The sequence below is a fragment of the Rhinolophus hipposideros genome, assembly GCF_964194185.1.
Source record: "Rhinolophus hipposideros genome assembly, chromosome: 3".
In the NCBI taxonomy this organism is placed as follows: Eukaryota; Metazoa; Chordata; class Mammalia; order Chiroptera; family Rhinolophidae; genus Rhinolophus; species Rhinolophus hipposideros.
In genome coordinates, this window is record NC_138049.1 from 48,245,780 (window position 1) to 48,273,510 (window position 27,731).

The 27,731-nt window shown below is 36.9% G+C and overlaps 1 protein-coding gene across 2 annotated transcripts in view; it reads left to right on the top strand.

The window, feature by feature from the left end:
- PDSS2 (decaprenyl diphosphate synthase subunit 2) overlaps positions 1-27,731 on the top strand; it is a 220,818-nt gene that overhangs the window by 59,788 nt on the left and 133,299 nt on the right. For both annotated transcript variants that reach the window (XM_081038208.1, XM_081038209.1), the window contains exon 2: positions 23,341-23,475. In XM_081038208.1, the coding sequence (XP_080894334.1) occupies positions 23,341-23,475 (135 nt within the window). The remainder of the gene's footprint in view (positions 1-23,340; positions 23,476-27,731) is intronic.

Below are 27,731 nucleotides of genomic sequence, written 5' to 3' on the forward strand. Positions count from 1 at the left end.
ACAAAGCTGCTGATTTTCTCAGCCTGCCTTGCCCTAATTGAACTACTACACTGACAAAGCCAGGGATGGAAGTGTGAGCAGCTCCTGGCAAGGGTGTCGTACACTCACACTGTTCCTCCTGGACTTCAGTACTTCTCATGAAGTGTGTGTGTGCCCTCGAATAACAGAGTGCTTAAATTATGGCTTTTGACTGTTTTGTACAGTTTTATAGTTTCATTTTGAGGGAGGAATTGTCAGCCATCTCCAGCATGATATCGTCGGAAGTCTCTATACATTTAAAATGCTGGTGGTTTGGTTGTGTTACATGTGTGATCCTACATTTTATGGTGGTATTATTTATAAATAATATCTCGTTGCTTACTCTTTTGGGGGCATTCATTTCTATTGTCTAGAAATGTTGATGATTTGTTGCTCAAGTGAAATAATACTTTAGAGAAAAGACATTTGTCGGGTCAAGGAGAAAATGTCAACCCTAAAAGTTTTCCTTGAAACACAAGTTTATAAGTGAAATGTGTCAGAAAGCATCATTTTTTCAAAAACCCTTTCCCCTTCAGTTTGTGGTAACATGTTCTGTAATAACTAAAGAATCCTCTGTTAAATTAAGCCTGTAGCTGTGAGAAGTCTACATTATGTACTTAAAAAGCAGAGTGCCCTTATATTTATTTTAGAAATTTAGAAATTTTTAAACATATATATGGTGTTTGCTTTTGATTTTTAGAATTATTCAAGAAATCTCAAAGGCATCTGACATTATTTTTAAAGGGTTTAATATTATTTGTCAAATTGGGGTGTTTATTTTTTTTAATGAAAACATTCTTTAAAATGTGAAGCACCATTTTGTTAAATTCTAATTTGTTCACAATTAGGTTTTCCAAACAGGATGTGAGTATTTATCGTGTGTCATGAATATTGTAATATATGTAAATCATAGCATTAAATGCAAAATAGCTTGGCATTGCGGTTTTTTGCAACTAAAAATAAGTTCTTTTATCTAAATCAGATTTCTCTGTATTTCTAACATTTGACATTAAATTTTCATGTACCATAAACTCCTATTCCAGTTAGACTTTGCTAAAGGAAAAACTGCCCAATATGTAAATTCATATTTAGTAGATTATGTCCAGATTTTTAATGTGGAAGAAGATATCGCTATACATAAAGTCAAAACAAGACGGTATTAACAGAATTTTTCAGCCTGTAGGCGTCTCTTTGCGAAAACACAGACCACTTTTTTCTTTCACAGTGTTGAAGAAACAAAAGTTTGTTGAACGTGGGAAAGGGAGACCACTTGGTAGCTTTTCAAGGGAAGGCAAAACCAAAATAAGTAACACTGTCCTCTTGATGATTATGATTCTCAAATTCATCAACTGCTCAAACTTTTTTTTTTTTAAATGCACAACCTGTAGGTTCCCAGAAGTGGATGAGGCACTGTTGGCAGGCTTGTCTCATGGACAACGTCTCCAGTGGGCCTAATTCTTTTAAAATTTGATCCTGAGCTAATTCATGTTTGGTGACTGATTCTGAAACACTCCTTTCCATCTTACACGCTTAGTGGTCTTCTTGTAGAGTACTGTCATATGCCCTGTGCCCTAGATTTTTAATGAGGTGCCACCATTACCAACCATTTGTTCAGAGTTACATAGTCCAGCAGCTGTGAAGGCCAGAGAAAAGAGCAGCAGAGGAAGATGCATGTGGCAGGGGTCAGTTCTTCCCTGTCATCTATTGTAGAGACCTTACCACCTCGATTATTTGATTCTTGATCTAACATTTTAGAAATCTCCAGTATAGTAAACCTCCAGTATTTTTGAGATCTTCGGAAAATGTGAAACTTCAGAATGGTTTTATCACAGTTTTCCCCCACACAATTAATATACAGAGAACAGAACCACATTGTTTTAATGCTCCTAGGCCATTGGATAGGTTGTTATTATACACATGAACTAAATGGCTCGCTCCTGAACACCAGCCTGGAATTGTACTTGATTGACATCTGTGCTTTAGCAAAATGACAGGTTATTTTATTTTGGAAGAGTAGATAAGGAAGTGCTGAAGGTTTCTTGGAGGAGGGTGGAGCTATTTCTAATTTGAGAAACCTTAATATAATAAAAACCTATGTCTCATTAGGAATATTCATATTTCTTTTTACTCTTTGGCAGTTAGTAGCAGAAAAGCAAAGCATCAAAACCCAAGCCTCACCCTTATACTGAATTTATGATTTTATTCCTCTACTCAATACCCTAATGCTTGATGCCTTAGAGCCAAAACTATCTTTAAAAGCGTACTAAAGCTCCAGATTTGCTTTGCCTGTAGGTTTTATTTAACATGTACCATTAGCTTGAAAAGAAACAAGGTATATTAGTCTGTCTTATCCAGTGTTTCTCAACCAGGGATGACTTCACCCTACCCAGGGGATATTTGGCGATGTCTGGAGACGTTTTTTTTTGGTTGTTACAACTGGAGGATGCTACTGGCATCTAGTGGGTAATGGTTAGGGCTGCTGCTAAACAGCCTGCAATGCCCAAACTCTTCTTACAAGAACTATCCAGCTCAAATTGCCAGTAGCGAGTGCCACAGTTGAGAAGTCCTAGTCTTATCAAATTATTTCCATTTAAAATATCACCATATTTTTAAGAATCATCATTCTATCTTTGACTTCCTCATCAATCTCGCACATTTTCCACCATTTAATTTCTACCGTGGCTTTTACTAGGTACTTCTGGATGTAGATTATGCTATACCATCATTCCTCTCTATAGAGTTTGGCACAAAAAAACGTAGAGTGATCACTTAACAGTTCTGGAATAAGTGGAAACAATATCAATATCAGAACGTATATAAGTGAATATACCAGATGATTTTTTTTTTTGAAAACTAGATGCAAATAAATGTAACTGTTTGAAATAACATCAACAACAATTAACACGTTGAATTTTCACATCTTTGGATGCTAGGCACTATTATACTGATTTTACAGTATAATGGGATGTTGACAATGGACCTTAGGCAAATTACTTAGCCTCACCGTACCTTGTTTTCTCATTCTGTATTGCAGTAGATTATCTCTGCTGCAGTTCCAACTCTGACATTCTAAATATTTTTATTGAGATGTACAGATGACTTCTCATAAATGTTCAATACTTAATTAATCAGTATTTATAGATGGGACAGTAAAAAGTAGAGGATAACCATTACCACTCCTGGTTTTCAAAATAAGTGGTATAAATGTGGTGAGATGCACTGGATTTAGGGCAGGAAGTTGATGTGTGTGATTCCTTCCCTCACTTTTTAAAAGATGGATGTGCCTGTTGGTTTCACTGTGTGTTCAAGTTTGAATACAATTTTAGTGGTTAGTAAAAAAAAAGCTTGTTTGGTCTTTCTAGGTAAAGACAAAAGAGCATTTGTCAGTTTTTTGACAGCTGAATACTGTGTTTCCCCGAAAATAAGACCTAGCCGACCATCAGCTCTAATGCGTCTTTTGGAGCAAAAATTAATATAAGACTTGGTCTTATTTTGATATACTATGAGACCAAGTATAATATAATGTAATGTAATGTAGTGTAGTATAGTATAATATAATACTGCGTCTTATGTAAGACCGGACCTTATATTAATTTTTGCTCCAAAAGATGCTTTAGAGCTGATGGTCCGGCTAGGTCTTGTTTTCCGGGAAACATGGTATGATGGGACTTAGGAAATATTGTATATGAACTTCAGTATCCTCTGTGGTCTGGACCGTAGAAAAATACTTTTGTATCAAAGGAGACTCTGGAAAGCTAGGCATTGCTTTCACATGCTAATAGATGGGTTTAAATTCGTATTTATTTTTAATCAGTTGCCTAGTACTAAAATAAATTTGGATACCAGCAGCTCATAATAGTTAATAGCCTGCATAAATGGGTCCCAAGACACCTGTTCCTTTATTGCTAATGAGGCCCTACTTTATGTGCAGGAAGACGAGTTCCTGTTGATTCTCTGTCCCAGCACATCTCCCTGTCTCCTGTGTGCATATTTAAATAACATTAAGGAATGTTGTTTCCTCTTGTTTTCTGTCATCGCTAGAATACGGCCAGACGCACTTATTCTCTTTAATAGGTTGTCTCTTCCCAAATGCATTAGGGTGATTTTTTTTTCCTGTTTTGTGTGTTTTGAATTTTTTTTAGAATTACACTTCAATTATGTTATGAGGATTTGATGTAAAATTAAGATGAGTTAATAGCACCAGACACACAAATAGCCAAATAAAGTTTCTCAGGGAAAGAATAAATGACTTGTGGAAATTTTAGTAGCCTGTGGAAATGTAGGAAAACAAACAAAAATGTACAAATCAATTCCAACGCCTTCATATTATCATGGTTTAATCAACTCTGAGGTTACTTAACCATTCACTCTTCTCCCTGTTCTCTATTGCTGACAATTTGGAGAGTTTGTAATTATTTTATTTCTATTTGCTGTTTCATATGAAGCAAAAAGTCATGGTCTTCTTGCAAATAATTTGAAAGGAGAAAACCATATAAAGAACTATTATCACAATCTACCACACATTTGCATTTTTCTACATGGTAGAATTTTGCTATGAATGTGTGGCTTGAAATAACATTTGTGATCTATGGGATTCATTTCTGCTCTCTTTAGGGGACAATATACTAGCAGATTTTTTAAAATTGTTTTTATATGTGTGCTACAAAAGGTAAACAGTATCCTTACCTCTGTTGCTTTTTCTTCTCCAAAAATCTGAATTTTCACTACTGTTGGAGTTACAGGTCATTCTTGAAAAAGAGAAGATGATATCTGGGAAGTAATAAGTGAGAATTACGCTGTTGATCATTTAAGTCAGTTCTTCAGAATATCTGATAAATGCATTGGAAACCCAGAAAGTGTTTATTTTGGTAACAATCTCAAACATTGGGTGCATCTTAAATGAAGTGTAAATAAATTCACTATTCACAAATCTTCCTGATAATAATCTTTTTAAGAGGTAAACGTGGACGATCTGGAGTAGATCACAGGAAAAGTTTTTTCACACCACAGGCTTGTTATTTGTGGAGCTCCTTTACAATAAAATTGACTACCAAATAATTCAGTCCAACAATGCCTTTTCTTCAGCATTCTGCCTCTCTGTAATGAAAAGGAAATCTAACACTGATTTGTGTATCCTGAAAAGATGATGGGGATTTGAGATCTCTTTCTCATCAGGGGTAAAGAGAAACATGAATCCCAGTCTCTCTGGAGTTTTTTTTAAACACTGGCTGCACATTAGAATCACACCTCAGGAGTATTTTTTAAATACTCATGCCTGGACCCCCACCCCTGGGGATTCTGCCTAAATTGGCATATGTTAGGATGTGGGTGTTGTTACATTGAAAGCTCTTCAGGTGATTCTGTTGTGCCATCTTGGCTGAGAACCACTTAGAAGTTAAGCTACACCAGCAGTTATCAATTGCTACTTTCCTACACTAACTGGAAACCCTTTGAAAAGGGCTTCTGGTCATGTGATCACTCAGCTAATCATTACTTGTTGGAGGTAGGTATATTTTTGGGGTGGATGAGCTTAGTGCCTTATTGCAGACTCTCCAGTCTCATATGAGAAGGGAAGCTGTTGCCTAGGTTTTCCAAATTTAAATAATTTCCCCAAATGGTATATGACAGCAGTTTTTGGTAGACTGTGGAGTTCACTGTAACTAATCCAAGATACATAATTTTTAAAAACTTTCCCAGTTTTGAGTTATATATAAATCTAGGACAGTCTCTACCAGTCTTAAAATGTTTTAACTGATTTTTTAAAATTAAACCATGGTATACTTTACATCATCCAAATTCACTCCTTTCATAAATATGCATACCCATTTTCTGTATTCCCATCATGGATTGTTCTGCACAGTGAAATATCTCACTTCTGGTGAATTTACTTTGACGTGAGAATTATAGAAAGAATTTATAAAAGATTAGAAACAGCAAATTTAGAGACAAATGCATGAGAGGGAGAATGTAGAATAGGTACATTTACCGAATATTATTAAGTATAGTCAAAATGGCCATTTATATAAATAAAAATAGTCAATATCGTCCCCAGTATTTTTTAAGGTAAGCATTCCTTACCTAGCTTGGAAAATATGTCAAGGCCTCGGAGATGGGCCTAGTAATAAGGGTTGCCAGTGCCTCTGCAGAGCCACAGGCTCGTATACAGCCCCTTCTGGCTGACTGCGTTCAGATTCGGGTTCACTGCCTCACATGTGTTGATAATACATGCAGGAATCGGCTGTTCAAAGTTTTACTGCCATGCTAATTACATTTATAGTTTCTTGGCTTAATTTAGTTTTCCAGCAAATAGTACCTACCAAGTTACCACAGTTAAACCAGTGGAATTCAGAGCACCTGCATTTCTGAAAGCCACTACTATGTACCGGGAATGGAATCTGTTTTTTAAACAGCAATTTGGCCATTTGCTCTAAAACCTATTGTTGATTGTAAAGAAACTCTTTATGCGACTTAATTTCTCATTTGTTCTTTAAGGAAAAATGGCCAAGGCCTATAGTTACAGAGCTCGTTCTACTTTTATTATTTTAATCTCTTATTTTCTCCTCATCAGATTCATATTTGTGGTGATATGCCCTGCATGGCAAGTGCTGAGAAAACATTTGTACAAAGTCTTGCCAAGGAAGACTGTTGACTCTTTGGAGTATAGTGACTTCACTGTTCAAGATATTCATGTGTTTATTAAAAAGAAAAAAAAACCCAGATACTAGTTAATTATATTTATCTCTAAATTACTAGATTTTGTGGTACTTAGTCTATAAGTCTGTTAAATAGTTCAAGTGTATTCAATACAGTATTGCAGCAGTTTTATTGATATACTGGCAAAGAAACAAACATGACCACTCTTTACCATCTGTTTATAATGCTATATAAAGAAGACCATGTTGGTTGCCATGGAAACTACATTTCCAAAAACCACTGAGTGTTTGCTTAAATCCTCCAACCTTTTAAAGTCATCAGCTTTCTTTCCTGAGAAAAAGAATAGAAAAATGCACTTTAAAATTTCCGGTGATTTTCTAAAAGTCACTTCTCTAAAATTCATTTATTATTACTAGTCTGATATTTTGCCTCAGGATTTCACGAATTAAATTGAGGGAATCTTAATTTGAGAATCTTTGGCATTTTCAAAAACTGAAGAGAAAATGTTAATGCTATCCTACTGAGGGTTGCCACCTATCTTTTTATAAGTAAAGGCTTTGCTTCTTCAGAAAAACTTTTTATTGGTGTAACAATAAAAAGGAGTCTGAAGAGGTAACAAATATAATAACAGGGTATCTGGAGAGACAAGGCAGTTATAATGTAATTAGAATGGCTAACCACATTTAGTTATTGCTGTCATATTAGCTAATATGAGGAAAATTACAGCAGGAAAGTACTTGGCTGTAAACAAAATGGTTCTGACTTTAAAAAGTGTGGCTACTAAAAAGTACTTTGTTATAGTAACTGGAAATAAAATCAGTTGATACTCCCGGGAATCCTGCCTAGGGAAGAAAGAAGTAAAATACATATTTTCCTGTCGTTCTTACTGTAAATGAAAATCTAGAACTAATTTTTCCTAATTCTAAATGGTAGTGTATATCCACTTGTTTTGTTTAGACAAACCTGGTACCTCATAGACACTCAAGAAGCTTTTGCTATACTCTTCAAAAACAATCTTTCATTGTCTTAAATGTTAATCTAATATTTTTACACTGGGGCAGATGAAACAGGACTGCATCTGTTCCAGCTTTTGCTGAAGCCAAAATCATTGACTACGGATAACAGTAGTACTACTGATACTAGTAATAACTAATGCATATTGAGCACATTGTATGTGCCAGGGAGCACGCTTAGCATTTTGCATGCTGAGTGTTTATACGATGAGGTAAGTGTTATAAGTACACCGTACATTCTCTCAATTAGGCTTTCTCAACCTTGGCACTGCTGGACATGTTGGGCTGAACGTTCTTTGTTGCAGGGGCCTCTCAGGTATGTGGTAGGATGCTCAGTGGCAACGCTGGTCCCTACTCACTAGATGCCAAGGGTATCGCCCCATGTTGTGACGACCAAAAATATGTCTAGACATTGCCAAAGTCGGCTGGGGGACGAAATTCACCCCCAGTTGTGAACCACTGCTCTGGATGAAGCAGCAGTTTTATTTTTTTCTGGTAGAAATTCTTTGTAAACCACCTCCTGCTCTTCACATGCCGTCTCCCCCTTTCCACCATCATGTCTAATACCAGCTATTCTCCAGTTTTGTCGTTACTGGTCTGATAACTTAAGCAGAACCCATGGATTATGATAGCCCTCTTTATCCAAGATTTTGAAAATGGTTTTGCAGAATAATGAAACAAATGGGATAATGTAAGTGGCACTAGAATTACATATTCATAAAAGAATTTTTAATAGAATTTTAGAATCTTCTGAATTTCATATATTAAAAATGGAAGGAAATCCTTATTTTTTTCAACTATCGTATTCAACTGTTAGGTTGGTGCAAAAGTAATTCTGGTTTTTGCCTTTATTTTTAACCTTTTAAACTGCAGTTACTTTTGCACCAACCTAATATAAATGCCAAACTAAGGTTTTCTTTATTTTTCCTATTATTGACTTGTATAGGAATATTTATTATAGTTCGTGTGAATCTTTTCTGTGATACTGAAAAATTAGAAGATGGTCAATCGTGGCCCATTTTTACAAAGATTATAGAATTTTTTAAAGACAAACTCATAATACTAATACTCACTTAATAGTTATGGTTAACTTTCTGATATTTTTTTAAAAAAACATGACTGTTTTGCTACATTTTCTTATGAAGATTGGCCTTAATGCAAGATACTTTTCTTAGCAACCTTTTAAAATTGTGATATTGTGAAATGGGACTTAGCAGGCCTCAGAATTGTTAAAGGTAATCAGATTTCCGTGATTCATGAGTTTCTTTACCAAAAAGTCTTAGCTTATTAGCCCATTCCTCTCAAATCTCATAAAAATATAAAAATATTTTTCTATCATCTGAAAGATTGTTTCAGAAATGTATATAAATATATGGCTCTGTTAATGCTGTTTGATAGGAAATTACTGGATCTCACTATAGTTAATTAAAGAACGTTTAGAAGAATGCAGACATAGAGAATAACAGCTTTTTTGGAAAAATCAGAATACTAGAATGTTTAGATGTAGTTAAATAATTGTACATTTTAACTATAATTTTTTAAAATAATTTTTTATGTAGGCATTAGCTTGGTCACTATATCACATTTTCAGATCAGATTGGGGACCAAAGTATACAGTGAGGATTCTCAGTGCTTATATATTATGGAGTACTTTTTAGCTCTTGAATAATATGCTCTTGTGTCCCAATGCCTGGGTTAGAATCATGGCCCTACCACTTACCTATGGCCGTATTTCTTATTACTTCTTTGTGACTCAGTTTCCCTATCTGTAAAATTAGGATTAAAAAATGGTACCTTATACTGGACTTATCGGGGGATCACTTCGTAGATTATATAAAGACCTAACCACTGCACTGTACACCTGAAACTAATATAAAATAATATTGAATGTCAACTATAATTAAATAGATATGTATAGATATATATAGATATACGTATATAGTCATGGGATATAAAGTACAGCACAGGGAATAGAATCAATGGAATTGTAACAGCTACATACGATGTCAGGGGGGCAGTAGACTGGAGGGGTTATCAGTTTGTGAGCGGTGTAAATGTCTAATAATGTTTTGTACACCTGAAACTAGTAAAAAAGTAATTTTTAAAAAAGGTACCTTACAGTCTTGTGTGATATTTAAGTGAGTAAATACAAACAAAGTGCTAACAGTAGTGCATGCAGTAGCTATTACTTGTCATTTGGGTTTATTACTTTTACTTTTCTAGGATAAAATGGCCACGATTGAGTCTGTAGTGTCTTAATGAGCAGTTTAAAATCTTGGACTATTCTTTATTGTGATAAAGTGACCTTTGTACTGAGGGAAACATTTCAGTTTAGAAATATGAAATAAACATTGTGCTGCAGGTCAGTACATTGAAAAATTATAAATGTAGACATTAACTTTTTTTATTTGGGTAGTTACAGAGTTTAAAAACTACTAACAGTAGCTGTTTTATTTTAACTTGATTTTCTGGTGATTGTTTAAAGGCTCTTTAGCCTTGTACCAGCAAGAAACAAAACCTAACTTGTTTGTTTTGCTCCTAAATTCCATCTGCCTTTTCACATTGGAGCCATGCCCCTGTCTTAGCATTATTGGTCCCCAGAAACCAAAGAACTTCAATGAAAAAACCTGTAATTAAGGAAGCAGCTTTGGAGTCAAGCAGCCCCAGCGTTGTTCTCTGACTTGCCTACCGTGTTTCCCCAAAAATAAGACCCTAGCATGATTGTGGGGACAAAACCCCAAAACCCCAAAAAACAGTTTCCAGGTTCTCGGCCTCACATAGAAAGGTACTGACTCGGGTAGTAAATGGCCATCAACTGTGATCAGATGGCCAGCGGCTGTGGCTAGTTGGCCGTCAGCTGCAACCCGTAAGCCATTGGCCACTAATATAACTGCTATGGCTACGCTAGCAGAAGGAATGGGGGCTAGCAAGAGCGGATTGCAGAGGTGGATGCCGCCGGTGAGAATATAGTGGTATGACTCCCCTACTTATGGCTCCGTGGGTGTTCCTTTTTGGCCTCACCATGTCCTGTGTTCTTATGTGGGGAGCGGGAGCAGAGACCCCACAGGTCACCCTGAATGACAAGTGGCACAGCGAGCAGGGTCCCCTGCACGACACTGATATTTCAGGATGACATCCCCTGAACATAAGCCCTAAATACGTTTTTTTGGAGCAAAAATTAATAGACCTGGTCTTATTTTTGAAATAAGAAAACAAGGTATGTACTTGGACAAGAAACTAAGTTATCTCTAAGCCTCAGCTTTCTCACCTGTGAAATGGATCTAACTGTAGTACCTACTTCATAGAGTTGTTGAGTACATGTAAAATGCATAGCTCACGGTACGTGCTGTAAAAATGGTAGCTTGCTCCCTTCCCTCCCACTCTCATTGACCAGCCCCTTGCCCCAAAAATGTCAGTCAAAAGGATAGGCAAATAGATGTCTTTCAATTGCATTGCCTTTTTGGGGGGGAGGGGAGAATCTCTGACTTATTTCATTACTTTTTTTATTTCTAGTGAAATGAAGGCTATCGTTTTCAGCCTATGCCCCCCAATTTTTCAGAAAGGAAAACGGGTGGGGAGAAATGGCACCCTCAGGAAGCAGAGCCTAGTGGTGACCACAGCATCATCTCCCAGCATCTCAGAGCTACAGTGCTGTCCTTTACTCTTTGTTACCGTTAAAACACAAATAATTTTAGCATGAATTAAAATGAAAATATAGCTATTAGGATGGGAACAAAAAGTCTCCAACATAAATTTCTTGTCTCATTTTAATGTGTCCCTAGAAATAAAAAGATAGAATGTATATAAATTGTTTCTTTTAACTAAGTGGCCCTTCAATCGACTATGTCCGTGGAGAAATTCACATTCTGCCAAATTTCAAGGAAAGGACCCAAGGTTTTCAGTAAAGAAGGATGCAAAATGTATTCTCCTCCTTCCCTCAAAGTTATAATTTTGTTGACTATTTTAGAGGATCCTCTGTCCCAAACCACCGTAAGGGCCTGGGGCCATATGCCACAAGCTGGGCGTGAAGAGCCTCATTTCACTGGAAGACTCCTTGGCTGTCGGGTAGACCCTGGCTACTCCTGCAGCCTGAAGGTTTTTGTTGTTGTTGTTCAGTTGTGGTTTTTAACCTGGACAGGACTTTCACTGCAGCATGAACTTTTCTCAGCCTCTGTGTGAATGGGCTATTCAGGACTTCCCCTGGCACTGTGTTTAATGGACCGAGAATCCTCTGGCTCTGTGCTGCCAGGGAATCTTGTTGAATTTGTGAGTAAGGAAAAGGCTGCACCCAACTGCTTGTCCAGCCCTCAGTGCACCAGAAGTGTCGAGGTGCTTAGGAGAAATGAACTTTAAAAATGTTTTCACACCTCTTGCCTGTGAGGTGCTCTGTAAGCCCCAATTCTAAGCCATCATTCTGTTTTTCTCTCTGTGTTGTAATGCTGCTGTGATTGTTACCTCTCTAGGCTAGGTGACTATGGACTTGGGAGGCAGACATCTGAGTCGAACCCCATTTATTAGCTATATACTTAGGGGCAGTTTACCTTATTCATTCAGCAAGTATTTATTGAGTGTGTGTACCAGGCACTATTCTAAGCCCTGGAGATGCAACTGATGTAAATATGATGTAACATGCTTACATTCTAGTCCAGGAAGACAAATAATAAACAAAATAAATGAATGCAAATATATAGTATGTAAGTGATAATCTTTGATCTGAAGAAAACAAGCTATCCCTGTGAGCCTCGTCAATAAAAAGAGGAAAACCACCACCTCACAGGATGATGACGAGGTTAGATGAACGGCACCTGTGAGGCTTGGGGACACAGGAAGGTGCATGAGACAGTCTGCCTCCAGGTAGCTTGCTGGCAATTGGTAAATGAGGGATTTCTTCCCAGACTCTTTGACCTGCTAGAATAGAGCAAGTATTATTGTTCTCAGAGGATTAAATTGGCTAGAATAACCTGTGTGTAATTTATTCCAAGCGTCTCTCTCTTCATTCAGTTGATGCCATCCTATTAATACCATGTAAATGAAACTTTAAAAAATCGAATCATGTTTTTCCATTGACACATCATTTGAGAGATGTCACTATCCTAGCAATCTTCCCTTTACTACCTCTGTTGGTGGCTATTTTAAATACCTATAAGGTCTTAATGTTATTTGGGTGGCAGTTTTTGCGACTGTGAGAGCTAATAGGTTTTAACTTAGGCAGCCAATCATGGGATTTTTTTCTCCGGTGGAAATTCTTTCTGTGGAAGATGAACACAAGCAGTTTTATCTTGCCACCTGTTACTTCTAATTCCCCTGTGCTCTGATCTCCTGTACCTTGATTTCATTGTTGATTTCGGAGAAATAACAATTTTTTTTCCTAAAAATTTTGCGCTTGATTTCTGAACTATCATGTTGTAATAATATACTTTTAGATTTTGGTTGTTTTTCCATTCATTTTTTTTAGAACTCATTCCTCCTGCTAAAATCCATGATGCATTTCACTTTGCCACTTCTTCACCCCCACCCCAATCTGCCCTTGAGATATTAATCTGTTTCTCAGTAAAGTGTTTCGTCATTTTTTTCCCCCCAACTTGCTTATTTTTACTGGCTTCTCCCGTTTGCTATTGTATCTTTTACATTTGGCTTTAGCCTCTTAATAATATGTTATATGTAAAAGCCAATTGAATGGCCTCCTACCGTTTTGTCTTTTCCAACTTGTTCCTATGCAAATACTCTAAATTTTGCACAGTTGAACCACCTTTATTAGCTAGTAGGATTGATATGTAAAGTACTTAATAAATTCTTTTTGATAAGACCATGGTTGTATACTAGCCCAGTAAGACGATGGAATTATAGATTAATCTGAGAGCATTTCTCTCACAGTTGAGTGGCAGTCTATTAAAATGGAATCGCGAGTTGGGAAAAGCAGTGAGCATTGAGGGAGCACTCATTCATATTTGGTTGATTTATTCCCGCACAGACGGACTGTGGTAGTGGGAGGTGTAATTCACGGTGCTTTAGCTCTTAGCCAGTGCCACGGCTTGAGTGGTGGTGTGAGTCTCGTGTGTCCGTGTCGCGTAATGATGCCTGTGTTCCAGCACTCCATTTTTCTACCCCTTTGCTTCAACACTAAATGGATTTTTTTCTTTATGTGAACAAGAGGGGTCTGTATGTAAAAATTATTCTATGAGATCATTTTAACAGAGTTTTCAGTGTGACCAACATATTTTTAAGTGGTCCTGTTTGACTACATTAGTATTTTAAAATAAATCTTAAGTTACCATTTGAGTGGGGAAATCTTTGTGGCTTTGTTTTTGTTTTTCTGGTGGTATGTTTAATTCTAAGGTGACCAGCCTACACTCACTGCAAACTTGATCAATCATGGCATTATTTTATACTTTTTTTTAATTTCAGTAATATTTCATTAAACAACTGGTGTTCGGTAACCATTTCTGAAAAGCTCCTGCTTGATTTCCCCATGCTCAACAACCTGTATGCCCTACCCCCATCCTTTCTCTTTCCCTTCCTTCTTCCCAGCGCCTGTCTTCTGCCACATGCCAATCAAATCTAAGTGCAGCTTTGGGAGGGCTTTGGCGAGGCAGTTCCTTGGCCCTGCCGTCGTCCCTCGGGGATTTAATTCGGGTGGGATGTGCGTGTGGCCCTTATGCCATGTCAATAGCTGATACAGCTCCCAGATTCTAACGGCTGGCCACTTCAGGCCCTAAAGTTGTCTCCCGTCTGGGGCAGTTTAGTCTCAGGGTAGATGTAGCAGGAATAATACAATTTGGGTCACTTTGTCAATGGAAATTAACCTCCAGTTTTTCTGCTAATTTTATATAAAAATCTGTGACATGCAGACTATTTTTAGTCTCCCTCAAATGATAGGGCCTTAAAACAATTTCCATGAGTGTTAATTTTTTTTCTTTTACAACTGAGTAATATCACTGTCATTGAATTGCTAATTATATAGATATATTTAACATCACTTCTTTGATACTATTTACACTTTGGCTTTTGTCTAAATCTTAGACAATTAAAGGTGAAATATGAGAACCCAAAAGGCACCTGACGTAGTACTCTGGGGTTCACTAAATGTGGGTTAAATTTTTACTTTAAGTGAGAAACACAGCTATAATATAGTAAGTCATCTGCCTTCTTAAAATATTGTTATTTTTAAAAATACAGTATTTTTTCTCCAGACTTACAAAGAGATCTGTGCTCTTACACAGTTTAGAAAATGAATCACCCTTAATCTACAAATCCACTGATTGGCACTTGTTATCATTTGGGAGTATTTTCTTCCTTTCTTTTCTTTTTTTTTTAAACAAAATATTTTAAACACACAGAAAAATACAAGGACACTTTGTGTATTGAATGCCTATATAATGACACCCAAATTTAAAATGTTAATGTTTTGCCATATTTATTTTTAGTTTCTGTTTTTGGTCTTATTTATATGCCTATATATGCATGTATTGAAACACAATTGAGAGATCATATTATATATAGTTTTGTATTCTCCCATCTTTCATTTAATATTTTAAGTATTTCCCCATGTCATTAAAAAATTTAATGTTTTGTTGCAACACTAAATTTGTTCTAGTGTATAAATAGATTTTCTATTTTGAAATAGTGATAATTCTATTTCTGTATAATTAATTTTACATTATACTTCCAGTTCTTTTGACTCAATTTATCACATACTTAATTTATCACATGATTAAAAACATTTTTCAAAAAACTGCAGGTCATTACTCATTACTGGGTCACAAAATCAATGTAGCATGTTGCAGTCAGCATTAAAAAAAGAGAAGATCAGAGTATTCGTGTGATTTGGGGCAAAAACTGTGCACATTGCAGTCAAATCTTTTGTTTCAGTTGTCTGTATATAAATTTTTTAAAAATGTAACCAGGGATTACAGTCACAACAGGGACCACAGGGATTACAGTTACAGTCACACAAGCATTATTAGGAATCTTATCAGTCAACCTACCTCATGTATGTTAGATTTATCACCCATCTTTTATGCTTACATTTTCTGGATTGATTTATTGGAATTGGATACTTTAAAAGTGGGGTAAAAAAAAAAAAAGAGTAAAACACACTCTGTACCTCCAGAGGTGTTAGCATTGGAGGGAGTTCCTCCCCTCGTGAGCATCTGGGCCGTGCTGATTCTTTTCCATTCAGTTTTACTTGAGGTGCTTTGAGGTGACTCAAGAGTGATGGTCTCTTGAAAGCGGTAAATTGTTTCCTTAATATTCGATTATACATTTACCAAAAGATTGCGGTTTGGGTCACTGGCATAAGTTAGAATTCTGAACTCGAGTATCTCAAAAGTCTTCTCTCATGCCCCATTTCTGCCATCCTCCCTCGACTCTTTATCTGGAACTACCCCCACTTTCTGTTCAAAGTGAGGATAGCTTCTGTCCTGGGCACTGATGCAGCCGTGAATGAGTCAGTTCTCCTAAGTGAAGAAACAAAACACACAAATACTCCAATTACTGAGTTTTCTTGATTTAAAACTTAAGGAGTAGCTCCTTTAATCTAGCATAATTCTTATATGCAGTAACTTTTCAATATAGCATTGAAATAAATCTCAGTGTGCTTTTTAGAATGTGTTGGGGATTTTCTCCTGTGTGGCTGTCACTTTTAAAGAATCCACTCTGATTTAGGAAAAAGGACTCAGGACTTCAGAGCTGCATGGTTGAATGTAGCAAATGGGTGACAGGAGAGATGAGGAAAGCTGGGAATAGTGTGTTTGGATGGGATGTATCAGATAGCGAGTCTGCTGGTCTACCTCTTGAAGCTATTTGTTCTCTCACCTCTCATTTCTGTCTTTTTGTTTTTGGAGACCTATTCTATGGTGGTTACTCTGCTGGGTGCAGGGCATCCAAAGATGACTAAGCCTGAGTGTCCTTAAGGTTCTCACAGCCTTGTGAGTGGGTCCCTGTGAACAGATCATTAAATAGCAAAGCCAACAGCATAGTGAGCCTGCGCTTTGGAGTCCAAATTATGTCTAAATCTCGGCACTTCCATTTACTGGTATGACTGGTAATTATTTAACTTTTCTAAGCCTTCTCACTAATTTTCCTCATCTGTAAAGAGATTTACCAGTTACCTTGCATGGATTTTGTGAGAATTAGAGCATATGCATGTAAAACAGCACGTGCCTGGCATTAGAGTATGTTGTAGTTGTTGTCTGTATTGTTGTTGTTTTCATTTTTATTATCAGCGTTTTCAGTGCCAAACTGGAGGTTTATAATAAGGACCATAAAAGCCCATGGAAGGGGCAACTACTGACACTGGTTTCTGTACACTGCCCTGTTACAGTACACTGCCCTGTTACAGTTCTCTGCCTCTATTTTGCATGTGTGTTCACTTTTCTTTCTGGGTGTCTGTGGAGACCCCTTTTATTTGCTGTGGACATACTGTGTTCCTTCATATTGGTTACTCATCCTTCCCCTAAGTACAGGAATTCTCCAGGGTTCCTTTTCTCTTTCCTTCCCTCCTTTTGTCTTTTATCTTTCCTCAAAAACTCATCCATCAATTCCTACTGCTTCAGCCATCACCTCTATAAAGATGCTTCCCAAATCTATACCCACAGCATTTCCAGCTGCCTGCTGGGCATCTCCATCTGGAATCCTTCTTGCATTCAGAGTTAACATGTCCAAAACCGAACTCGTTAATTTTCCATTCATTTGCCTTCTTCTTTACAATCCCTGCTAACGCTAGCATCATCACCTCCAGGAAACATGTTCGAATCTTAAATTCAGCCCTTTCCTTTGCTTTCTGATGCCTTTCCAGAGTCTCCCTCATGTAGTCAGTTGGCCAGACGATCCTGTTCCCCCTTCATGCTTTTGCCATCGTTCAGCTTTTCTTTTCCATCCCTGCTGCCACTACTCTAATTTAGGCCCTCGTTATCTCCCACCTGGACTATTGGAAGAAGCTACTCCTAACTAATCTTCCCTCTCCTCACTGCACCCAACACACCACTGTCAGAGTAACAGTATTAAGCCCTGAGTAACTGTTTCAGTCTTTAGCTCTTAATCATTTTACTCCTTTGCTGACAAATTGTGCTTGCCTGCAGATTGCCTGGAGGATAGTCTCAACTCCACACCTGACTTTTGAGACTTTTCACTCTTCAGGTTGTCTGTTTTTTCTGGACTTGTTCACCTTCACACATTGCCCAAATGGGTAGCCCCATAGCCCCTGAACCTTCTCCCTGTTCTTCCATTTTCTTATCACTGAACAACTATTTCTTTCTCCTAAGATGCTCTTCTTTCCTTCCCTCTAACCCCATCTTACTCCCACCCCCATTCTCTGCTCAGGGAAATCTGACCATATTTTAAGGGTAGGTCTGAAAGCTACCTCTCCTGTGAGGGGCACCTCTAACAAGAAACAATTTTTTTCTTCCTCCGTGTACTGATAGTGTTTTGTTACTCTACTTCCTCGTATTATTCAATTTAACCATTTTTTAAATCTACTATTACAGCTCTTTTATTACACCTTATTTCTTTGTATATCTCTCATACTTAATACATATATGTTGAAGAAATAGAATGTGAGAGGATATATGGAAACGTATCATAGTTGTGGTTTGAGGATTTGAAATACTTCTGGATTGGGTTAAGGAAAATAATTAGCTAATACCGTGTTTCCCCAAATAAGACCTAGCCAGACCATCAGCTCTAATGTGTATTTTGGAGCAAAATTTAATATAAGACCTGGTCTTATTTTACTATAAAACCCTGTATAATATAATATAACATAATACCAGGTCCTATATTAATTTTTGCTCCAAAAGACACATTAGGGCTGATGGTCCGGCCAGGTCTTATTTTCGGGGAAACACGGTAGTTGTGGAAGGATAAGATGATGCAGTGAGGACTTCAGTTTGCCATAGAAACTGAAGTTGTATGTGAGATGGGTATAAAAAACTGGGTTGCACAAAGTTTCACATATTCATTCAATCCTTATTTCCATGAAATTGTGTAACTGTTAGAATATTAGTGTTTACTGTTCATCTATTTTAGATCTAGAGGATAATTTTGGAGGAGCCAAGTGTTTTCCCCCCAAAATTCAACTTACAGACTTTTCAGGATGATATTATGTAAAACTAGTGATACATCCATTTTGAGCTAATTTTCCAGGACTACATAGTATCCAACATCTATTCAAATTGAATTGAAGTACTATTTTAGATTTGATCCGTCTCTACGTTGCCCACCACGCTACCCCATATTTCTCATTGACTGCCACAAACGTCTCCTGACTGGTCTCCTCATACCCACTTTGTTTTCCTCCTCCCGCTCCATCAAGTCGTTTTTCCACTGACAATACAGGATTTTTTGGTTTTCTGGTTTGTTTTTCAAAATATCTAATTATGTCACCAGCTGCTTATTAAAATAGTACAGTGGCTTCACATTGCCCTTTGGATAAAGAGTTAACCTCTTATAAGGGCCTGTTTGACCTCTGTGGTCTGTACCCTGTCTGCTTCTAGTCTCCTTTCGTACAGTGCTCTTAGCCTTGTATATGCTCGTTCTTGTGCTGGGGATACACACCCCTTACCTGTTCTCTCCCCACATCCTTCTTTTGTATCTGTTCTCCCTTTGGATATCAACTCAGTCATCATTTCCCAAGGAAACCTCTGATTGTGATTCTTTCATTTTTACCAGTCTCTTCCACTTGGTTGTGACCACAAGCTCTGTGCCTGGTTTTGCTCACCATTGCATTTGTACCTAGCACAGTACCTGACGCATGGAAGGTGTTCCGTATGTATTAGTTGAGTGAATGAATGATGAATTTTTGTTTGTATTAGTTAAAAAGAACATTATTCTGTAGAACTTTTGTGATAAAGATGACAGGATACTAAATATTGCTTTTACTCATGACATTTTGATGACAATAAAGGAGCATTCCAATTTTGTACCTGTTACACACATCATAGAGTATTAGGTAACTACATGTAGTCAAGTGAAGTCATAAAGAATCATAGAGTAATAAAAAAAAAAACCCTCAGATGTCAGAGAGTCCAGGCTCCTCTCTAATGTGCTGTAGAGGCTCGGAAGCTTCCTGAACACCTCTGTGAATGAGGGACTCGGCATCAACAGAGGCTGCCCTGTTTTCTTCACGTGGCTCCAACATTGGCCTGCTATGTTTTCTATCCATTAGTGTCAGGCTCTAAAGTAATACTAGGTGTATGAACCTCCGTGTGAAACCCTTTTAGGTTAATAGACAACCATCATGTACCCTTTAGCTTTAGCTCACCCAACTCTTCCCTTCACACACTGTGCTCCTGCTGTATTGCTTCTGGAAATAGCTGTGTCCTCCCCTCTTTCTTCCAAACCATATTGTTTCTTCTTTAGAATGCTTCCCCTCCCCTTCCCCACCCACTTCAGGTCCCCTGGTTACTTTTTCCTCATCCTTCAGGTCTCAGGGAAGTCTCTTTCACTTCTCCTCAGCCCCAGTTATTTTAGTTGCCCCTCCTCTGTGCTCTTACAGCCCTTGTTCATCCCCTAAAGTAGCTCATGCCCCATTTTGTTATGATCGTTAATCCAGGCTGTGTTGTCCTCATAAAGGAGACCCTGCTCACCAGGGCTCACCATCATGCCATCCTCTGTTGAGCACCATGCCTGACATGTAGTAAGCATTCACTATATTTCTGACTGAATAAATGGGAGAACGCCCACTTTACCATTCTCCAAGCTACCATCCATTGTTTGTTGGTTGGTTCTAGACAAGCACATGGCAAGATATGATCTCACCATCTCCTGGACATGCTCCAGCTTCTTGATGTCTCTCCATAGAGAGGCACTGCGCTGAGAATCAATCAGTGCTCCAGGGAAAGTGTGACCTGGAGTACAGGAAACATTGTCGCTGTACATTTAGAACCCTGGGGTTTCTTTTTATGCTCAGGAGCAACATTTATTGTTCTCTCTTGGTTGTGAGCTAATTTTTGAGCCGTGGACATTATTGGTTTATCTAAGTACTATTTTTTAAGGGTGTTAATGAAGTGAATTTAGAGGAGTGGTGTTTTGAAAACAATTATATAATTTACTCAAGCTGTTAATTTATTTGCCATGTTGTTGACTACTGTCTTACATGAAAATTAATGGGTAGAAGGTGCGCTTTTCTGACTGCTCTTGTGATTTCTGTTAACCAGTCCACTACAGTTTCTTTTCCTGATCTTTGCAGTAATGCATTCTGACAGTGGCAAGTGTTTTAATGATATATGGTGTTTGGAGTCAGGGAGTAGTGCAAAGAATTCCTTAACATTTGTTATTTGGGGAGGTAGAAAAGGAAATGGTTATAGGAGATCATATATACTGGTACACTGTGGAAGACTGAGAGAAGGGGAAACAGAGTAGACGAAAGGGAAAATAGGAGTTGAGAAAAAATAGATGGCAAAAAAGTAATAAGGGAAGAGAATGTAATTATTTTCTGCTCACTTCCACAGTGTTATATACTTCATGCTGTCTCTTTCATACAGCGACTATGGTAAATAGACATTATTAATCTCATTTTATAGAAAAGGTAACCGTCTGATTCATACAACTAGTGAATGGCAGGATTTTTCAAACCTGGTTCTAAAGCAGCACTGTTCTAGTTTGACTTAGCAAAAGTTTTGTGCATGAGATGAAGCCGATGGAGAGTCACTGCAGCATAACAATTAACAGTGTATGTAGACTCTAGAGTGAGTTGGCCTGGGTTCAAATCCTGGCTCTATCAAGGCTCTAACGCCTACCAACTCTGGTACCTTGGGCAAGTTGCTTGATCTCTGTGTGCCTCATTCTCTCCATCTGTAAAATCAGGATAATTGTGGTACCTCCCTCTTAGAGTTGTTTTGAATTAACTTAGTTAATATATAGTAAAATGCTTAGAACAGTTCCTGGATTTATACAGTACTACATAAGTGTTTGCTGCTGCTGCTGCTGTGGTTGTTAGTTTGTGTGTGTCACCTGTGAGAGGTCTTATATCTGAGAAGTTAGAGGAAGGTGTTGACAGGGCTAGTTCAACAGCCCGACGTGGTCAGAATTGTCCAAGGTTAGCCTCTTAGATGTCTTACGGTGTCGTCATATCCTTCATCTCTAACGAGGCTCACCCCCCAAAACACACACACACACACACACACACACACACACACACACACACACACCCTTCCTCTTTTCCCTTTCTAGAATTAAGAGCCTATTCAGACCTCTTTAATATTATTATACAAGAATAGAAGAATTAAGATTCACCTTAGGTAATACATAAATAAGGATCTAGTAGCATAAGTTAAAATTTGTAGTTTAAAGCAAAAAAACATTAGAAAGAGCTCCCATTTTACATTTTCTTCTAAAATTGGATGCTTTCCAGCCTCCCTGTGGTTCAGGTCTATAGGATTTAAGTAGATTGTTACATGATAATAAAGAACTTTCGACATTTCCGATGATTATTTGTTCCTGCCGTGGTATAGGTGAATTAGCGTAATTTAACTTCCTTTCCTAGGGAATTAGAGCTTCTTTTTAAAACTCAGTAAGCCCTCTAACTTGCTGCAGATCACTTACTAGATTGAGATTTAACTTTTACTTTGCATAGAGCCTGAAGGTCTCTGCTTTGAAACTAATGAAAGGGTAAGATTTCTGTTTGGAGGCATGAGGAGTAAAGATTTTTCTTAAGAAATGGACCAACTCATTAATTTTGGCATAATTAACTTAATTGTTTTCAACTGATTCTTTGTTCAAAATTCACCAAGGAAGCCTTATTAATTCAATGAAGTATTATAATACAAATTTTTAATGTTTTTCACGACATTCAAGAATTACATTTGTATATTATTTATGTAAACTATAATATCTATTTGATTAGTGCTTGTGAATAGTGTTCTAAATATTTATTGTAATCTATTGCCAGTTGTTTTCTTTTTTTAAATGATGCCATTTAGTTTTTGTAGGACAGACATTTGTAGTACTTAAGGAAAAAAACAAAACACCAATGTATTCCTGGAAAGTATTCCAGGCCTTAGTTATAGTAGAAATTATAAAAGTTCAATCTTTAATAGCAAAAAAATATGGCATTCTAAGTAAAGCCTTATTGTTGTCCAGAATGATAATGCTTTGTAAAAATAATAGGAAATGGCAAGATATTTGCTTATGGCGTTCATTTCCATTTTACTTTTCAAATTAATTTTTAAGTCATTTGCATTAAGTTTAATCCTTTCATTCTCCAAGCTTCTTCTCTGCCTATGAAGACAAAAATCACTTTTTATCACACCCCCTTACCACCATCACCAAATAATATCTCTTCATCCAAACCATACAGTTTGTGTTTCAGTTGCTGTCAATTACCACAGGCGGTTTAAAACTATAGGTTCCTCTTGTTATCCGAGCCCATAGTTAATATTTCGAGGTCAGGTATAGACAGTGGGAAAACCCAGAATGGGGAGGAAGCCAGATCATCAAGCCTAACAATTTGAGATTGTTGCTTTTAAAACCAGCCTTTGGTTTCTCTAGTTGTTTGCTGAACTCATTGCTCACTCCTATTACCTCTTTCTTCCCCCAATCCTTTCTTTCCAACAAGTTCCATTGTCTGATTTTGGAAGTATGGGGGTATTTGCAACAATTTGCTAACTTGATCTGACTGATCTTCTGAGGGTACATTGATCTTCTTTCTTGTTGGCAGGGGGCTTGTACAGGACAGCCGGAACAACCTCCAGCTGAGGGGCTTGGTGGTGCTACTTATTTCTAAAGCAGCTGGGCCCAGCAGCGTGAATGCTTCCTGTCAGAACTATGACATGGTCAGCGGGATCTATTCGTGGTAAGAAATTACCCTTTTGACATTGCTCTCTAAATTGTGTTTTCTTTTACTGAACAATGGGAGTAGAAGTCACTGTTTAGTTCTTCGTCATTTTCTGTTCAAAGATAGATTAAAATATTTTGTAAGGTTTAAAAATATGGAATTTTATTGTTCTTAACAAATCTGACAGTCTTGGCTGCTCCAGGCATAACTCTGGTAAATTTACCCATGCATTCCTGTCGAATACTTGCCTTTCTTCCCTGGGCATTTAAGTTTTTCTATTCATCACTACCCGTCCTCCTCCATCACGGTATCATCGTAGCTCTGTAGAGACCTCTGTGTCACTTAGTCCAAGATTTTTTGTTTTTTAACCTACTCAAAATGATAGCTAGTTGTAAAGTAATGATGCAACTACCATTTTAACAGAAATAGTCTACTGTAATGCTATATCATATATTTTATTTTGCTTATTTTTATGATGAAGAGGTTTTTACTGAAGTTACTGAAATAAGAAATTTGTACTCCTCACACATTTATACTAAAAAACTAAATTTATGATATATATGTTAGTCATTTTTGTTGCATATAAAACAAACTTCAAGTTTTCATTTTTTTTTTTTTAAATCACTGCATATTTTTAGTAACAGTATCAGCAATACCTTAATTTAATCTTAGTAGTGTGCTTGGCACCGTGTTAAAAGCCTGTATGGAAGTAACAGTCTGCAGGTGGATTTTGGGCTGTGAAATTAAAACTACCCTAAAAACATGGGTGACAAGGAAACTTTCCTCACAAGAAGCATTTCTAGAAACTTTGACTTATGACTAATATATCTTATTGAAATACTTTAAAAATCAATCCACATCTTGGATTTCTTTTTTATTTCTAGTGGTCTTATCCATAAATGTTTTTTTTCTTCTGTAATATTTAGAGATGGCTGTTGCGTACCAGCTATGAAGTCCAGTGGTTCTCCCTCATTAATAAGCAAGCAAAAGTATTACTGTTGTGGCTACAAGTGACCCCTCCTCCAGCCAGGATAATTTTTGCAGACCTTTTACCATTTATCCATACAAGTATCTTCACTAGAAGAGGTATCTCGGGATTGTTTTCAGTTCCTACTCACTCTGAAATTATTTGTTTAGTGCTTTGTAGGGTACTGATCATTTATATGCCAGTTATCCCATTTGAGCCTTACAATAATTCTGTAGGTACGAGTTAAGATATTTATTCTACTCTTGAGAAAACAGATTAAAAAATCTTGAGACTTTTTCAAAGTGACCTGACTGGCAATTAAGAAAAATTGAGGCTCTAATTATAGTTTTCTTCCTTCCAAATCTCATGTGTTTTTGATTTTTTTTCTTGATTCCATTCTGATTTTTCTAGTCTGATTCAAAGAATTTATTTCAGTTGTAGATTAGACTAGCCATTAAACTCATATACCAAAAAAAGTTCTTCTTCTTGTAAGTATGTCTTTGCAAAACTTCTGAATTGAAAGCAACTTGGCTAACCTTTAATATGTCTTCACCTTTCCCCCAACCTGTTTGAATTAGAGCTCAAAACTTTCCCTTATAGATTTTGTAGAAAGCTCTTGACTGCGTTTAGTTGCAGTAATTGGAGAAACCACACAAGGATCCATAATGAATACCAATAGCCTGTTACTTCCTGGAAAGCAAACAGACCTCACATCATGCTGTGTTCCGTGTATCTCTGTTTCCTGTTAGGAACTCCCTTGTTTTTCAGTCTGCTGATTTTGACCCTGTTTTATTGGGTCATCTGCTCTTGCAGTTCGGTAACCATACACATACATACCTCTAAGGCAAGGGTGTCCAAACTGCGGCCCGGGGGTCAACTGCGGCCCGCAATCTATTGTTAATTGGCCCGCAGCAAATTCCAAAAATATATTTAGTTTATTTAAATAAACCAGGTGAGGCAATACGTACTTCACCTTGAGTGAGTGGCCCAGCTCTTCGTATTTTACCGCATATGGCCCTTGGTAAAAACCGTTGAAAAAAGTTTGGACACCCCTGCTCTAAGGAATACCAGCTATGTTTTTCATCTCTAATCCTACAATAACCCATGGAAAGTACTATTTGACACATAATAGGTGTTCAGTAAATGTTGCATAAGTGAACCATCCCCATTTTACAGAAAAATAAACTAATACTAAGATTAAGACTTGTCTAAAATCCTCTGGGTAGAAAATGAAAGAGTTGGGATTTAAATCCTGGTTTTGCTATAAAGTGTGTACCCTTGCTACTATGCAGGTGCTCTTACCTATATGCACACAGTGCACTGTGGTGTGACCTCATGTTTCAGATTTCTCCTCTGGCCTCTAAGAAACAGCTGCATTGCTTTCATACCCTTCACAAGAACATAATGCATTAGGTAGATGGTTGTTGTAACATGAACAATTGTGTAAGAACTTTGCAAAAGGGTAGATGGTACATTATGAATATAAAAATTTTCCAAATAATATAAATAGCCAAGTGTATAAAATCTGTAATTACATTTAGAGACTAATCCTGGTTCCAGGCTATTTTCTGTAATCAAACTTGATCCAGTACGTCACTGGTGATACTTGGGTGTTTTACACTCTTGTTAATGTGAAAACATAATTTGGCACACTACTATGAGAAACCATTCATTTGTTTCTCTGTCCCTGAAGTCATTTGTTTGGCTCCTGCTTCCTTAATTGTTCAAGTGTAACTTTTGCTGGAGGGTTGTATCTGTAACGCCACAGTGAATTATTTAACATTTGAAGAAAGTACTGACTTGGGAGCTTTCTAAATGCAGCTCCAGACTAGTGGGATTTACATTGTTGGTGTTTTTCTCTCATAAACTTGACTTTGATGTCAGATAATGGGATCTGAGTAAATTACCTAAGAAACCAAAAGTGAGTTATGTGACCTCTTTTGTTTGGCCTAAGGATATAACTGATGGATATAACTGTGAATGTATCTAGTGAACTTATCGTAGGACCAAGAGAGGCAAAATTTAGGCTAAAATGTAATAACTACTTTTTGAAAAACAGGTAAGGGAGCCACATTTATAAAAATGCACTGTAAACATCTACCATAGTCTTTTGCCAAAAAAAGACTATGGGCTTTAGGATTATTCCACCAATCCTGACTTTAAAAAATTGGTTACAAAGGCAATTGGTCAAAAAACTTTACTAAGTTTAATAAAAGTATCCCTAGCCACTCCTGAGGAAATAAGCTTTTAACTGCCTGTTGTATTAATAACAGGATACTTGTATTTTGTGTAACAAATCATTACAATATACAAGTATGTAACAATGTTTCAAAGTATAGTCTTCTCTAATGAATAATGTAACATTTTTAAGTTTAAAGAAATTTAAGTGAATTTTTTGACTAATGACTCATCTTTCTCAGTTGTTTTAGCAAGAATTGACTCAGTTATTTCTCATCTAACTAGCAGTTACAAACAGATCACATATTTTCATTCTACCTTCATTACCTGAAATGTCCCAAGACCTCATGTTAACTCTCTGGTAGAAGAAATTCAAACAAATTTGCCAAACACGTTTTCTCTTCTTCCTGAGTATCCAGCTAGACTACATTTCTCATCTTTGTACATCTTTATATCTCACCAGTACCTTGGACATAGTATTCATTTAAATCTTTGAATGACTGAATCTTCTGTTAACATAAGTGTTCTAGACCAAAGTAAATGTTTGAATCACAAATTTTACAGTATGTACCTTTTAGAGTAATTTAACATGGACTATGTCTTACACTAAATGTACTTTTTATGTCTTTTGCAACCTCTAATTCAAGATGTGAGCTGTAATCAGACTCTAAAGCACTCTTCATAGAACAGTCTTAATTTTTTAACTTAGTATGTAAAGTGTACTAAGTAATGTGACATTTAAAGAAGGAAAAGAAGAGTACTAGTGGAATATCACAAAACAAAACAAAACAAAAATATTGCAGAATATACTAAATTGTTTTAAATCCCAAAGTTTTTTTTTTTGTTCATATTTTAACCTATTCCTTCTTTTACTACATTTTATTTACTTACCTCTATTATCTGTAGCTTCCATTCTGGTATTTATATGGTTTGAAATTTTACCGATAGGTTTTAGACTCTTCTGAGTTTGTGTTGCCCTTGACTCCATTTTCAGAGGGAGGAGAATGAGCTGCTGCTGGGGGACCAGTGCAGGGACAGTGGGTGGCAGGTGAGCTGATGAATAAGAATAAAACTATGGACTGATCATTTTCCAAATTTATTTGTAATGCTGATAAGAGAAGACAGTGTA